Source organism: Caretta caretta, chromosome 1 (assembly GCF_965140235.1).
Source record: "Caretta caretta isolate rCarCar2 chromosome 1, rCarCar1.hap1, whole genome shotgun sequence".
Lineage (NCBI taxonomy): Eukaryota > Metazoa > Chordata > Testudines > Cheloniidae > Caretta > Caretta caretta.
Window position 1 is genome coordinate 146,767,535 of NC_134206.1, and position 17,390 is coordinate 146,784,924.

Below are 17,390 nucleotides of genomic sequence, written 5' to 3' on the forward strand. Positions count from 1 at the left end.
ATACAAGAATTGACAGTGACATTTTCAGTGAGGTTCTGCAGTCTTTATCTAAGAAATTCTGCCTTTCTATATGCTATGCTACATCTACCCCATTTCTTATCTGTTTTTCCCACCTGCTTTAAGACAATAATGACATTTAGGCTAACATTTTCAAAAGCACCCAAGTGACTGACTTAGGAGCCCAAATCCCATTTTCAAAAGAGACTTAGGCATTTAGGGACCTAAGTCTCACTGAAAGTCAGTGCCATTCAGTATAACTTCTGAAAGTGGGCTTCTAAAACATTTAGGCACTTTTGAAAACATTACTCTTTAGGTTCAATACAAAATCCTATTGATTTCAACAGAAACAAGGATGGGGCCTTCCTTTATATCATTAAAGTGCCCCTCCCCAGTGCCAATCTTTCCCCTGAACTGACAAGCTGTGTATTGTGCTCCTCATGGCATGTATACAGATAGGTGGTGTTGAGTAGGGGTGAGATTTGGTCTTCATCCTATTGTTAAAAAATAGTGGAGGTGGTCCTAAGATCTGTTGGATCCATATTGGTACCCTCTATCTCAGTGCTAATGCCTGCCCTTATGAGGGTCAACCCACTGAGGGCACCCACATTCACTCCATGAGAAGGTAAGTGCCCAAAATGATGGTAACCATTGAATTCCACACTGGTTTACAAGGAGTTGGACCTGAAAAGTTTGACCAAAATACTGTTGGCTGCTTTTGAATATGGCAGGGCCTGCAAAAATATACATTTATCTTTTAAAATAAAATGAACAGTGCACTGGGTCTCCCAATCCCATCTGTCCTTCATGAAAATATTGCTCACCCCCCCGAGCATGTTCTGTGGGGTCCAGGAATAACGGGAGTACAAACCCATACGCACTTCATACAGGTGAGGAATGAACCATTAGCTGGAAAACCCCTGTAATGTGGATCTCTAGGAGATGAATAGTGACTACATTGAAGGTAAACCCTGCAATCCTTTGCACTCCTGACTCCTATTGAAAGTAGTGGCATTATACAAGTATGCACATAGCTAACTATTACCCAGCATGTAATTTGGTCAGAAGGTTTTAATAGGTACATTGATCCATGTAGTGCATTTTCAGCTATGGAGAAAATTACAAATCTTTCCCCTTACAGTGGTATTGAGGCTCCAGAGCTAAACCTAAAAGAAAGAAAAAGAAAAAAGAAATAATCTTCCTGGTATTACAGTGCTCTATGGTGACTTCAGATCTGTTTTTTTAAATTGTCTTTGGTGCTAGCCCAGCATGTTAGCACGAGTTGAACGGAGGTGACTCTTCTACAAATTCTTTTTTATGATTTAATTACTAAAAATGTATTTCAGCAAAAACATAAAAATGAAGCTTTTTAATATTCTTACAGGATATTTTTTATTTTTATTTTTGGTGCTTTAGGGAGCAGCCTTTAAGAGCTGGAAGATGAAAGCTCCTATTCCACACTTGATTCTCTTGTATGCTACTCTTACTCAGAGCTTGAAGGTTGTGACCAAAAGGGGCTCAGGTAAGTAGATTTTCTCCCTTTTTCCATTAGGTTTGGTGTTGTGGTTACAAATTTGTATGTAAAGCATGTTTGTGACTTGGAAAATATACAGTAAGAAGTTGTTTTATTCCTTTCTGGACACAGTGGTTAATAGGGTTTCAAAGTCAGCAACAAAATGGAATATTTTTAACTCTGCAACTTCTATAGATATCTATGGACAGCTTTCTGCTACATTCCTTTGACTGAAAAAATGCAGCAGGCTATCGATTAATTGAAGTCATATAGAAAATCGGATGACTTATTTTCTAAAAGGAGAGGGGTTTTTTGTATTTGTTTTTAGTTGTTCTCAATTGAAGAGAATCTAATCTGTCCTTTCGGGGCCAGGGCAGTGTTTTATTTGGGTGGATTTTTTTGGAATAGCATTATTGCAATTGTAATATTAGCTTGTATTTGTGGCTGTATTGTTTAGTGATTGTAGACCTTCTAGAATAGAATTTTTAGATATGCTGTTCAGGTGACTTTGGCTTACGTCATGCAATTCTGTAAATCAAGGAATAGAGTCAAGTACATTAAATTCAATACAACTAGAAATAATAAACGATGTGACATGACTTAGTAGAGGCCCACTCAATTGTGAATGAATAGATTAATACACAAAGCAAATACTGACAATTTTTGCCTCCACCTGGATTGCTGAAGACTTATACGCTTTTCATATGACTTTTAAAGATGAGTTGAGTCAAGGCATTAGCAAGCTATTTGCATATTGATGTGTGATAAGAATAAAGGAGATTCAGTACTAGTCGTGACAGTTGATTTTGGCTGTCATCCTTGATAAGGGCTTGAATTTTTTCTTCTTAATCTTTGTCTTGAAGTCATAAAATTATACAATGAAAACTTTACAAGACACTAATTTATACAAATTCCTGCAACAAAGAACTCACAAATATATCAACTGAAATTCTGATTTTTTTTATTAGACTACTTCAATTATTAGACTACTTTTGTTAGTCTTGGAGTTTTTGCTTACGTAGTTTTCACTATATTATTTAACCTCTTGGACACTAAACCTGTATTCCTTGTGTACCTCATCCTCTGTCTATTGAAGTCTATTTGAAGCAAAGGGATGCAGAATTGGTCCCTAGATCATCACATATTTTTGATAAATAATTAATGTCAGAAAAAATATTAAAATGATCAAGTTGTAAATTGATATCTTTTTGTAGTGATCTACCCTGAAGCTGATGAAATACCAAAAAAATTCAAATAGTCAGAAGTGTGTGTCTGTGTGGTCAGTGCACAGATTACAATAAGTAGCAGTGCTTCAATGTTAAGGTGTTCGAAAGCCAGGACATTCTAAAATTTAAAGTTGCCCCCCAAAGGTGATTTCATTGATGTTGAATGTCCTTTGTGATGTGGAAAACTGCCATAAATTATACTACTTTCCAGCCTATTGAAAGGAAACCAGAAAATAGAAAATACTAAATGTGTGCAAAATGGCTCTGCTAATTTTGTTTTACAAATATATATCCTGATCCTGCAACATCAAAATTTTGGAGTTTTGGCGTAATCTATTACAGAGATAGGCATCACTTAGGAGATTCTGAATGTAGGGTTTCTACTATTAGAGCCCACGTCCGTTAAATTGGAGTTGTACTTTTTTCAAAATCATCATAAGCATGTTCCATTATTTTAGTCACAAAAATAACTTTTACAGTGACATTAAGGAACCAAAAGAAATGGCCAACAATGATGTGTACATCTGTGTTCTGTCAAAATCTTACACAAATGGTGTCTTTGGTTTTTATCCTCTCACTTTTGTGTCTATTTTTTCCTGTTATCTTCAATGCAAGAAAAAATGGAACTGTGTTGAATTTTCAGTTATGAAAACCATTAGTGCCTTCTGTTTAGCCAAACCAAGAAACAATGCCCATAGTTCTTCAATGAAATATGATGCTCTGAACTCACCCACACCATACTGATGTGATAAAGAAAACTGTACCTGATTTAGACAAAAAACTGAAATTACATTGGTAGCCCTGGAGAAGAAAGAGGAAATAGAGAAATCAGAGCTAAAGGCCAAATGTAAGTTATCCTTATCTATTGATTTGATTTAGGTTTGGGAATCAGGAGACCTGTCCAGGCTCAGAAATTGATTTCCTGTGTAACCATAAGCAAAACTTCCTTAGTTTTCACCTGCTGAAGACCAATATCTACCTCAGATGTGGTGTGAGGCTTCAAAAATTGCTTGTGAAGCAATTTCAGTTCCTCATATGAAAGGTACTATGTAACCAGAAGATAATATTGGGTTGATCCTGAAATTTTAATTCAGTGTTCAATCAGTCTTTACCAAGGCAACATTTCATTGACTTCAATGAGAATTTTGAGTAAACACTGAAGACTGGATTCTGATACCATTGCTCATGATGAGTAGTGCCTTACACAGTCAGTAACCCCATTAAACTCAATGGGGTTTGTTGCAGAGTAAGGAGCTACTCAGTGTGAGCAAGGGTGGCAGAATTTGTCCCTTGTTCATAGGACAACTATTATTAAATCCTGCGATCCTTATTCAGGAAAAATCCATTTTACTGCAGTGGTGGTTTTGCCTGAAAAGGCAGTGCAGGATTTTTCACTAAGAAAGTAAAATTGTTTTCCTGAGAATAATACAACTTTCTGGGCACTACTCTTAGAAACACAGGAAAAGTCTATAACCAGAAAAACAGAACTTTTTGTTCCATGTGGAAACAATGACTTGAGTGAAAAAATTCCCTCTGCCTCTTGGTTTATATTTACTTGTGTTTATCCACTCAAACCAAAATTTATATCTAAGTGGATCAGAAGTTCAGCTGATTTTATTTTTATTTCCCTGGCAATCGTTTGTTGCTCTGGATGGTTAAAAGTACATTTTACTTCTTTCAAAGTTGAATATTACTATACTTATTTTCCTTGCATAAAAACATCAGAGGCTGGGGGACAAAAGAGAAACCAAAGCACACTATAATGTAGGAAGTTTTGAATGAAAAACAAAACAAAAACAATGAGGTAACTGTTACTTTAAAATCTGATGTGCTCTGTTATTTTTTATGTCATGGTGCATTATAGACAATGCTAAACTAAGAAGGGAAAAATGATATTTATGCTGGTAAACACAGGATTGAGAACAATCACATATCCTGAGAGTTTTAATCTATGAGTTAGAAAAGAATGAGATTGTTTGTGTAATAATACAGGATGTGACACAGATGCCGGAAACAAGAAGTTCTAAATTGTCTTTCTCTGTAATAGCTGAGAGAGAAGAAATAAGTTTCTTTTTATTTCCTAATTTTAATACTTCATTATTTGTATTTTATTTGCAGTCTTAAAAGGTAGGTGTTGTCATTGGTAAAACCACAGTTACTACAATTAGAGCAGTCTACCTTGCCTACTTATTCACTAGAATTTTTTTTTTGCCCGGGAGGGCAGGGCGTGGCGTGATGTGCACTTACAAAACTATTTTGCACTTCAATTTTCACCAGTGAGTTTCATCTGTTATTCCGTAGGATCACAGCATTAAAACAAAACCCTTATAAAGTCAGTGGACCAAAACCATTTTGTCTTCATGTCTTCAAAGTAATTAAGGTTCAAGTACAGAATTGTTGTAAAATTTACTCTAACTGGATCTCCTAAACTTTCCTTTTTGATGTTGGAAAGAATTTTTGTGTTTTTGTTTATGCATAAGTATAAATAATATCTTAAAGATTTTAAATATCTGTATTGAAATATTGGGAGCTTGTCTAAGTGAGTTGGATTTGCAGAAGGTTTTTAATTTACAAGTTGCTTCAGTTGTGATGCTATTTAGTATGGCAGGTGTCTGCAAAAATGCAGACTGCATCATAACAGTGCAACTCACCAAAGTAACTTGTGTGCATGGAAAAAGAAAGGAAAAAAATATACAGTTGTCTTTATTGGACTCTCCCTTTCCCCACCCTCAACCAATTTTGCAGGGCCATTGTCTATCACAGTAAACTTTGTAAAAGGGTCATTACCAATCTCCATGGCTCAAGTGGTAAGGGAATGCTATAGCAGAGGGACACTGAGCATCTTCCTGTTACAGAATTAATGGTGTTATGGTAATATTCTGCCTCGCATATAAAAGTAGAATAGGAGCTAAAAGGAAGGCAGGAGGGATGGAGTAAAAGCCGTTAAACTCTGTTTTTCATCATCTTATAATTTAAACCATCAACTCAAGCAAGTGATAATTTTCTGATTGTATGCACATAGGCTAAATGGCAGTGTTTGTACTGACACGGTGCCTGGGGTCTCTATCGAAGTAGCAGATGCTACGACCTTGTATAGGAATGCAGGACTCTTTTGATGCACCACTCTTGATTTAGCTGCTAAATTGTACATTAAGACTCGTGGAGGACATAAAGGGTTTGGGGGGGGGGGCAAAAGGAGAATAAGACAAAGAGGTTCAGAAGAAAAAGAACACAAATTAGGAAAGAAGCTTGGATCAAGGTTTATGTAGTATAGCTATTTGCATGGTAGCAAGAAAGCCAAATACCAGGAATAGAGTGAATGTTGCACCCTAATTGTGTTCTCTGTTGATTATGGGGTATGTGGCCTGTTCTAAGGGTATAATAAAGATGATTTTTTTACCATTTCTGAGCTGGCAATTAATATATAGCTGTGTATAAGAACAGAGAATACTTATAAGGAAGTGTGTTGGGTAATATGATGTTTGAACTGCTGTTTAGATCTGTTAATATATTTTGACATTTCCATGAGACATTTTTAAGCAGCTCATATTATACATTTTATAAGATAATGAATGGTGAACTTTCATCTATTTCTGCAGTCAAGGTGCTGTAAGTGCTAGAGCTGATACAAAAAATCAAGCATTTTTTTCTGGTTAACAAAGTTAACAAAGTCTCTCGAATTTGCTGGAAAAAAATGATGCAGCTTTCTGTTTCAGTGCAGAAAGAAAACACATTCTGAAACCTTGAAATATTTCACAAAATGGAATTGTTCATTTCCTGATCAGCCCTTGTAAACACTGATTCTCTTCTCATTCCTATATTTTTTCACATCATAAGAATCTAACACTATCAATAAGAGGCTAGAATAATAAATCTGAAGGAATTTTAGCCATGTAATTTTCTTTTTACTCTTTATGATGTCTCTTTCCTTGTTTGTTTGGTGTTTTTGTTTTTATTTATTTCTGATACATTGACAATCAAAATAAACTGAGTCAGAATTTGTTAGGTTTTTAGTTTCACTTTCATGCAATGGTATGCTACTGCAGTGTTAAGAAACAATGAAGGGGGATTTTTGCTTTGGGTTGCATATGGGGGTAGAAGGAGGCCATTAGAACTTAAATGAAACAAAAAAAAATGTGTGAGGTCAGCTTTGGTGTGTGTGTGTATATATATATATATATACATTTACAATATGTTGTTTTTTTTATTATAATACCACCTGGATCCTTCCTTTCTTGCTTTTCATTTAATCTGTATGTAGATTGTTGTTGTTTTTTCCCAAGAAAACTATGCTTAAAATAAAAGATAAAGAAATGTATTCAATAAAGCAACATTTACAGAATCGCAATATTTCAAAATCATATTTGGTATGATATATTTTGAAAAGGCTTTTGTTACACATTTTAACATAGTCTTGTCATAATGAGGATCAAGTTGCATAGTAATCAATAAAAGTCTGTTATACGCCAGTGGCTTCTTTCTCGATTCCTATTAATTTAGTCTGTTCTGTAGCATTGCTGGTTGTGATATTAAATATATGTACTAGTTGTAATGTACCTCTTGAGTAGTGTGTCTTTGTGGAGAATATTTCTAAGTTTTGGACCTGAAAAAGAAATATCTTGTGTTGCTATATGTATCTGAAGTTTATCCTTTAAAGTTATAGATAAATCTGTCTTTTAAAATCTGTCTTGACTTCAGTGCTGATTCCCCCCCCTCACCCCGCCCCGCACTTCCAGTTCTATTCCATAAGGTTTTTATCAACTGTGCTAAAAAGGTTAGGATTAATAATGAGTCTCTCCATACAGAAGTTATACATTTCCAGCCATAGCTTTGATCCAGCAAGGTGCTACATGTGAGCATCAACATCCACGGCATTCCACACAGGTAGAGCAGCTTGCAAGGTCTATAAAATAGTAATCGGTGTGATCTACTAACTACTTTTCCAGTTATAGTCCAGATCCAGAACAATGCGGGTGGGTGGGTGAGGAGAGGGAGGCGGGAAAATGGTGGTTGTACATCTTAAAAATTAGACTTCCAGCTCTATTCTTACTTTAATTTAGTCTTAGTAATGACGTGTGTATGTGTGTGTGTGTGTGTAATTATGTGCTCTTAACCTGGTATTCTGGTTATTGCTCTGTTGATTACAAATCATGTTAATGCTTCACCTTGTAGGAGAAGGGTTGGATTGGTCTGCATACTTTTAAATGTGTGATCATAAATTTTGTGATTAAGAAGAATCCAAGGATTACCTTTTAAAGGAAATAGGGGGAATATAGGGAATGTCATACTTAGGTGCTTTTCAGAAAAAACAGAAAAGGCATTTGCAAAGCTATCCAACCACAGTTGGAATTTTTTGTTAAACATTGTGACTTGGAGGAAAATAATATTAATGACATGTAATATATTTGCAGAAAAACATATTTTAAATTAAATTACTTTTGTGGTAATTTACATAGTTGACTTTCAATATTTTATATTCAGTGATCCTATCGATATGTGACAGAGCATATTTCAGATTTATGCAGTGATTTTTTTCTTTAAAAAAAGTTTGCTTCTTTAATGCAATGACTGGCTTCAAATTACTGTTTTTACCATAAAATTAATTTACTTTCAATCTTGAACACTTCATAATTGTGTGCCCCACATTGAAACACGGCTGGCTGTGTAGTTCCAAAAAACCAAGTCTATGAATAAAATAAATCAAGAAACATTTTACTCTATTCCTAGATGTGAAGAAAGTACATAACAGGAGTGAGCAAATCTAAACTTCTTTTCATGTCAGTTGAAGCTGACCACACAAATCCCTCAAGTTTCACTGCACCCTCAATCCAGAGAGGAGCAAGTATTTTGCCATAAGCTTTTTAGTGCTGTGTCATTTAAAAGATTATCTTAATAACAGATGTAATGTGTATCAAATGGGATATTTTAGCTGTGAACTATTTAATATCTGGGTACATGAGGAGTGACTTCTTTTTTTACACGTAAGACACACGTTTTACATTCCTGGTAATTTGGGGGGGGGGGGGAATCATGCTCAGCACTGCTGCTAACATTTTCTCCACAGATATTTTACAAATAAATTATGTTTACTAAACTCTGATCCCCCGAGTGATTTATGCTGAAAGAGAACTTTAATACCTAATGAAACAGAAAGTATAGTGGAAAAAGGAGCCTTATACTGATGTGAGGTTTCAGAGCAGCAGCCGTGTTAGTCTGTACCTGCAAAAAGAACAGGAGTACTTGTGGCACCTTAGAGACTAACCAATTTATTTGAGCATAAGCTTTCGTGAGCTACAGCTCACTTCATCGGGTGCATTCAGTGCAAAATACAGTGTGGGAATTTTATATACACAGAGAACATGAAACAATGGGTGTTACCATACACACTGTAATGAGAGTGATCAGGTAAGGTGAGCTATCACCAGCAGGAGAGAAAAAAAACCTTTTGTAGTGATAATCAAGGTGGGCCATTTCCAGCAGTTGACAAGAACGTCTGAGGAACAGTGAGTGTGTGGGGGGAATAAACATGGGGAAATAGTTTTACTTTGTGTAATGACCCATCCACTCCCAGTCTTTATTCTTTAGATGTGCAGGTGAACGAGCCCCTGAATAGATATGTGGACACAGTGTCCCCTGAATAGATATCTATTGTATATTGTATTGTATTGAATAGTGAATAGATATCTATTCAGGGGACACCATCATAGGGCCTAATCACATCAGCCACACTATCAGAGGCTCGTTCATCTGCACATCTAATAATGTGATATATGCCATCATGTGCCAGCAATGCCCCTCTGCCATGTACATTGGTCATACTGGACAGTCTCTACGTAAAAGAATAAATGGACACAAATCAGACGTCAAGAATTATAACATTCAAAAACCAGTCGAAGAACACTTCAATCTCTTTGGTCACTCGATTACAGACCTAAAAGTCGCAATTCTTCAACAAAAAGACTTCAAAAACAGACTCCAGTGAGACACTGATGAATTGGAATTAATTTGCAAACTGGACACCATTCAATTAGGCTTGAGTAAAGACTGGGACTGGATGTGTCATTACACAAAGTATAACTATTTCCCCATGTTTATTTCCCTCCCTACTGTTCCTCACACATTCTTGTCAACTGCTGGAAATGGCCCACCTTGATTATCACTACAAAAGGTTTTCCCCCCACGCTCTCCTGCTGGTAATAGCTCACCTTCCCCAATCACTCACATTACAGTGTGTATGGTAACACCCATTGTTTCATGTTCTCTGTGTATATAAAATCTCCTCACTGTATTTTCCATTGCATGCATCTGATTAAGTGAGCTGTAGCTCACGAAAGCTTATGCTCAAATAAGTTTGTTAGTCTCTAAGGTGCCACAAGTACTCCTTTTCTTTATACTGATGTGAGGTTCCTAGCAATTTTTCCTCTAAAGAATGCTAAATAAAATGAACACTGCAATGCCATCTGGTGGTTTTACAGGGATGTCAAATAAACAAAGGAAAGATAAAAAGGATGCAGTGCACAGGAAAAAAAAAACAATGAAATAATACAGTAAAAACTGACAGGTTTCAGAGGAACAGCCGTGTTAGTCTGTATTCACAAAAAGAAAAGGAGTACTTGTGGCACCTTAGAGACTAACCAATTTATTTGAGCATGAGCTTTCGTGAGCTACAGCTCACTTCATCAGATGTATACCGTGGAAACTGCAGCAGACTTTATATACACACAGAGAATATGAAACAATACCTCCTCCCACCCCACTGTCCTGCTGGTAATAGCTTATCTAAAGTGATCAACAGGTGGGCCATTTCCAGCACAAATCCAGGTTTCCTCACCCTCCACCCCCCCACACAAATTCACTCTCCTGCTGGTGCTAGCCCATCCAAAGTGACAACTCTTTACATAATCAAGTCGGGCTATTTCCTGCATAGATCCAGGTTTTCTCACATCCCCCCCGCCCCCATACACACACAAACTCACTCTCCTGCTGGTAATAGCTCATCTAAACTGACCACTCTCCAAGTTTAAATCCAAGTTAAACCAGAACATCTGGGGGGGGGGTAGGAAAAAACAGGAGGAAACAGGCTACCTTGCATAATGACTTAGCCACTCCCAGTCTCTATTTAAGCCTAAATTAATAGTATCCAATTTGCAAATGAATTCCAATTCAGCAGTTTCTCGCTGGAGTCTGGATTTGAAGTTTTTTTGTTTTAAGATAGCGACCTTCATGTCTGTGATTGCGTGACCAGAGAGATTGAAGTGTTCTCCGACTGGTTTATGAATGTTATAATTCTTGACAGCTGATTTGTGTCCATTTATTCTTTTACGTAGAGACTGTCCAGTTTGACCAATGTACATGGCAGAGGGGCATTGCTGGCACATGATGGCATATATCACATTGGTGGATGTGCAGGTGAACGAGCCTCTGATAGTGTGGCTGATGTTATTAGGCCCTGTGATGGTGTCCCCTGAATAGATATGTGGGCACAATTGGCAACGGGCTTTGTTGCAAGGATAAGTTCCTGGGTTAGTGGTTCTATTGTGTGGTATGTGGTTGTTGGTGAGTATTTGCTTCAGGTTGCGGGGCTGTCTGTAGGCAAGGACTGGCCTGTCTCCCAAGACTTGTGAGAGTGTTGGGTCATCCTTTAGGATAGGTTGTAGATCCTTAATAATGCGTTGGAGGGGTTTTAGTTGGGGGCTGAAGGTGACCGCTAGTGGCGTTCTGTTATTTTCTTTGTTAGGCCTGTCCTGTAGTAGGTAACTTCTGGGAACTCTTCTGGCTCTATCAATCTGTTTCTTTACTTCTGCAGGTGGGTATTGTAGTTGTAAGAAAGCTTGACAGAGATCTTGTAGGTGTTTGTCTCTGTCTGAGGGGTTGGAGCAAATGCGGTTGTATCGCAGAGCTTGGCTGTAGACGATGGATCGTGTGGTGTGGTCAGGGTGAAAGCTGGAGGCACGCAGGTAGGAATAGCGGTCAGTAGGTTTCCGGTATAGGGTGGTGTTTATGTGGCCATTGTTTATTAGCACTGTAGTGTCCAGGAAGTGGATCTCTTGTGTGGACTGGACCAGGCTGAGGTTGGTGGTGGGATAGAAATTGTTGAAATCATGGTGGAATTCCTCAAGGGCTTCTTTTCCATGGGTCCAGATGATGAAGATGTCATCAATATAGCGCAAGTAGAGTAGGGGCTTTAGGGGACGAGAGCTGAGGAAGCGTTGTTCTAAATCAGCCATAAAAATGTTGGCATACTGTGGGGCCATGCGGGTACCCATAGCAGTGCCGCTGATCTGAAGGTATACATTGTCCCCAAATGTGAAATAGTTATGGGTAAGGACAAAGTCACAAAGTTCAGCCACCAGGTTAGCCGTGACATTATCGGGGATAGTGTTCTTGACGGCTTGTAATCCATCTTTGTGTGGAATGTTGGTTCTGCTGCAGACAGTTGTAACCTGATCAGTGCTAATTAGAAGCTCAAAGAAACACTTGAAGTTTTAGGCCCTCAAATTGCCTTATAGAAAACATGCTGTTTGTGTTGTGTGTTGTAATTATAAATTGAGAATTCTGTTACAATTCTGTTGTTCAACAGATTGCTGCAGAAATGGAATTAATGAAAGAGGGGGGGAATCAGTTCTTGTTTCCAGATATACCACTGTGATTTACAACAGTGTCACTGGAAGCAGAATCTGGCCAATGATGTTCAGCAAATCAGTGAGCATGCAGATTGTCTCCATCAGAGAGTATAGGCAAAGACAGTTACATGAATAGCACACATCTCACGGTAATCTTTCAAAATCTTTTAATTCTTCTGTTTTTCTAATTGCTTTAAAAAGAGTGTGTGCTCTGGAGGTAGGTGGTTCAGAAGATGCCAGTCTTTATACTTATGAGGAAAGTCAGGGTACCAAAAGAATGTAGGAGCCTCAATAGAAATTATTTCAAAGTTTTTTTATAAGTAGCAAGCATCGTTTTAAACCGGGTAGACTCAGCTTCTAAGATTGAGACGTGTTCTCCAGCTCTATAACTTGCTGAAGACTACTGTTTGAATTCCAGGCAGCTGTTCAGTTTGATCATGTTCATCCCCCTTATTCATTATCAGCAAACATTTGCACAAAATGTTGGTGAATGACTGTCCTTATGAATACCCATACTGATGTGTGAAAAAGGTAATCTTGCATGAACAAGACTATTTGCTGCTGTTTTTTTTTTTTAAACAGTCTATCATCCGAGTGGAGCAGAAACAGTACCATTGGTGAAATCCTATTTGAAGCCAATGGGAGCTTTGCCACTGACTTTAACAGGGCCAGCCTTTCCCATCAAGTGATTCGGGTGACAAATGATATACCAGGACTAATGAACAGTGAACAGTTCAAAAACAATCGACTGAAAATTTGTAATAACTAACTAATGTGTTTGCAGAAATGAAAATGGATTTGTGAACTTCTTGCAGACAAAAGAAAGTGCTGGATTTGGATGATTTATTTGCATTTAATAAATTCAGCTAGTTCAGTGGTCAGAGAACTCATCCAGGATGTGGGAGACCCATATGCAATTCCCTCTCCTGCCTGAATGAGAGAAGGCATTTGAACATGGGGTTCTGACTTCTCATGTGAGTGCCCTCACTACTGGATTATGGGATATTCTGGTATGGGTCTTTCTCAGCCTCTTCAGTTGATGCTGTTCCGAGGTGTATAACATACTCAAATACTAATATTTGAATCAGGGATTTGAAATTGTCTCCCTCAAAGCCTAAGTGAGTGCCCGACCAACAGGCTATAGAGTCATTCTCACTCTTTGTCCCTGGCTCAGTGACTATTATTTATTACTCAGAGAGGCAGTTCACACTGTTTTGTAATTCTCATTCAAGTCAATGGCAAAAATCCCATTGACTTCAATGGAGCCAGGATTTCATATCTTTATTCCTTCTGCATATCCTTCAAGCACCTATGTCTTCCTTTTCATGTACCTGTCAAAAGGCAATTAAAAGGCTGATGATGAATACCATGTTGGACAGTAATCAGAGGGGTCAGAAATCGGATCCAAATATGATTCTATATTTTTGTCCTTTTCCTACTAAATACATATGGGAGAACCCTTGCATAAGTACAGTGCTTTGTTAGTTAAGTTGGGAGCAAACTCTTTAAAGTAACAAGAGGCTACCCAAGGTGTAAACTGTGGTTTTATTGGCCTCTGGCTGCTGTTTGTTACAAAACATTAGCTTTTCATTAACAATTGATGGGGCTTGAAGATCTTTATAATCACAAAACCAAAGAAAAAATCCACCTTAAATCATGTTTAGAAACTAATCTGTAGCTCTAGTCAGTGTACAGATCCACATGCATGATTTTTGTGAAATTTCTTTCTGTCAAAATTAGTGAAAGTAATGGACGCAGAAGGGAAATATAAAGCCAAAACAATGCTAATAGATATACTTACATAGATCAATCCTTGAGTTTTTAGTAGCTGTTTCAAATAACTTTATGGTCCTAAGGGCCCAACTTTCTCTAGGGGATGGTTAACTGTAGCCTCACTGATTGGCATATGCTGGCAATCAGCCTGGACAATAAAAAAAAAAAAAAAAAAGCGTCCTTTGATCAGAAATACCTGTTGCAGAAGATGGATTTTGACTATTGTGCTGTCATTTTTATGTAGAATAATGAACCCGAGGAGGGGAAGGAAAACCAACGACAAATACAGGGGGTTTGATAGCTTTTCTTTTTTAAATGTAATCAGTTGCTAAGTATTACTGAATACCAGATATGTAAAAATATAATAATAGCATCTGCCCATTAAAATGTGTTTGCTGCTAAAAACTTTAAGGAAATTTTAGCCAATGAAATATCTTCTAGATTAAATGTAAAACACTTACTGATTTGTCCTTTCTGAAAAATGGAGGAAAGAAGTGATATCAACATTATGTGCACAAAGGACATATAAAAAGCAGCTTAGCATAAAAGGAGAAGGTCATGCTTTAGATTGCAATGCTGAAATCTGCTGACACTTGTGCTCAGCGTAACTTTTGCTGCTATCGTCTTTATGTAAAATGCACATCTCGGGTCGCTACTTTGTAAAAATTATATTTTTGTCTGTTTCTGGAGAACCAGTTATCTTACATCTACTAAGACATTTATTGTATCAATATGATAATAGATTATGACATAGTAATAAATTTGGAAGATAAATGCTCCTGCAGTCCGTTCTATGATTTTATTGCAATGATACGAATGCTTAACGTATTTTACAAAGCTGTCTGGTGTGCTGATGCAAAACAGACGATTGTGTCAAAGCAATTTGCAGATTCATTTGGATTAGCCTAATTCCAACAGGAGCTCCTTTTGGGAAGGAGGTTGTCCTAAGACTGGTACAAAAGGAGTGATCTTCCTTTCATTTAAATTAGTGATAATTTTGTAAGTAACTTCAAGATTGGGTTCTAAACAAAGGGAGTTGGCATGCAATACTGCGAGATATGATGGGAATCCCTGTCAGTTGAGGGTGCTCCATATCGAGCAAGAGGTTCTCTGCTTCTTACACAATAAGGACTTAATTTGCTTGAAAATACTACCCCATCTGAACAATGATGAGGCATAAACCAATCAAAATAGCTTCATGTTAGACAACAGTGGAAGGTATTCTTTTGTTTCTTTTGTTTTCCCTCTTTGCTCTCCCCGTTCTTCCCCTTACTTCTTCTTCTCCTTCCCCACTGCCAACTTCAGTAAACATTCTTCCTGGTGAAGGAAGAAAGCCTGCAGTTTTTTATTAGGGCATTGATTAGCTGAAACTGACAAGTTGTAGGTTCTCTTCTTGCACTTTATACAAGAAATGCAGCTATGCTGTAACATTAATGCATCCCGGGTTCAAAAAGAGTTTGTTCCTTTTACGTGGTTGCTTTATTTTTTGTTTTGTTTTAATTATATTTGATTTTTTTTTATAGAGAAGCCTTCTTTCTAGTTTTCTGTGAACTGAAAGGAGATTATAGCCATCCGTTTTTCAGTTGGTAAAGCAGGTTATGGGAGTGTTGTCAGGAGGGTATAAATCCTTTCCAGATAGTGGCCTGTTAAATCTCAGACAGTATAAGTGGTCAGTTGCACAGAAATTGTCCCCTTTACAACATACGCCTCTACTGAGTAGTAGGATTTTAATTAAATAATTAAAATATGGATCCAGAAACTATTTGATGTATTTATCCCTACCTCTAAATAGGTTGTTTTTCCATGTTGAAGTTTTGAGGGGAACCAGTCCAGTATGCTTTTATGGATTTATTAAAAGAATAAGCAAACAAATGTGAAACCAACAAAGGTTTAAACAAAAAATGCCACTAACTAATGTTGTTTCAGATTCCCTAAACTAATCAAATATAACACAATGCAATGATCAAACCAAAGTTACAACTGAAATTCAATCAATAAATCAATGGTTCAGTTTATCTGGCTTGCAGATTACTACAATGAGTAATTACATTTATAAGGTCAGCACAAGAATTAGTGCAATCCTTCACTGGAAAGTTAAAAACACCTTTCTTTTAATGCAATTAATTGGGCTAAGAGTCTGCTAAAGACAGAAGATGACTTATAGAATCATAGATAAACTCCTGTCTTTGTCTTAAGGAAATATAACTTTAGAATGGTTTCTTTAGAGTTTGCGACTTTGGGATTTCACCTTCAGTTTCTCTGAACATAAAATGTATGTTAGGCCATGCCCACACTAGTGAGCTTTCAGCGCCACAGCTGTATTGATGCCACTGCGTCACTGTAAGATCACTCATGTAACTGCTCTATGCTGATGGGAGAGAGTTCTCCCATCGACAAATAAAACACCTCCATGAGCAGGACTAGCTGTGTCGGCAGGCGTGCTGTGCACACTACCACTTATGCTGGCAAAAAGGGGGATTTTTTTTCACAACCCTGCGCGACATAAGTTTTGCTGACATAATGGTAATATAGACGTGCCTTATTCTCTATTTACTTTACTTATTTCCCTTCCCAGGCTAAAACAGTGACTGAATCTCTCGGACACATTTACACAGATGCAGAAATGATTCTCAGATCAGGCACTTAGCAGCTTTGGAATAGCACACTTTGAACACAATCTTACTAATCAAATAACAGATGGGGCATTTAAGTTCTATCTGGGGAAACAGTTAGGGTTTATCTACACTTAAAATACTGCAGTCGTGCAGCTACACCCCTGTAGCACTTCAGTGAAGATACTACATACACTGACAGGGGCGGTTCTCCTGTCGGTGTAGGTACTCCACTGCCTTGAGAGGCCATAGCTAGGTCAACAGGATAATTCTCCTGTCAACCTGGTGGTCTCTATGCTGAGGGTGAGGTTGGTTTAACTGCTTCACTCCAGGGTGTGAATGTTTCACACTCCTGAGTGATGGAGTAAGACTGACCTAATTTGCTAGACCAGGCCCAAGTGACACACACTTACATACTCATACACACTGTACTGGAATGTTGGAGAATTCAGATGTCTCTGAATTCTATACAAAAGCACTCTCAGGTCTTCATAGAATCTCTGACTCATGTGCTGGTTCTTTGCAGCATCAGAACTAGTTCTCAGCTAATAACTTGAGCTTGTTTTATTTGTGGGGAGGTGGTCTCTCTCTTAGTGATATCTTCAGATTTGGTTTTGGTGATGGTCAGGACCTTTCACTTTGCCTT

At 37.5% G+C, this 17,390-nt stretch overlaps 1 protein-coding gene across 4 annotated transcripts in view; it reads left to right on the plus strand.

Annotated features, from left to right (window-relative positions):
• Nucleotides 1-17,390, plus strand: part of IL1RAPL1 (interleukin 1 receptor accessory protein like 1) — a 1,168,446-nt gene that overhangs the window by 112,829 nt on the left and 1,038,227 nt on the right. For all 4 annotated transcript variants that reach the window (XM_075132044.1, XM_048863466.2, XM_048863455.2 and 1 more), the window contains one exon: nt 1,414-1,519. In XM_075132044.1, the coding sequence (XP_074988145.1) occupies nt 1,438-1,519 (82 nt within the window). In that variant the 5' untranslated portion in view covers nt 1,414-1,437. The remainder of the gene's footprint in view (nt 1-1,413; nt 1,520-17,390) is intronic.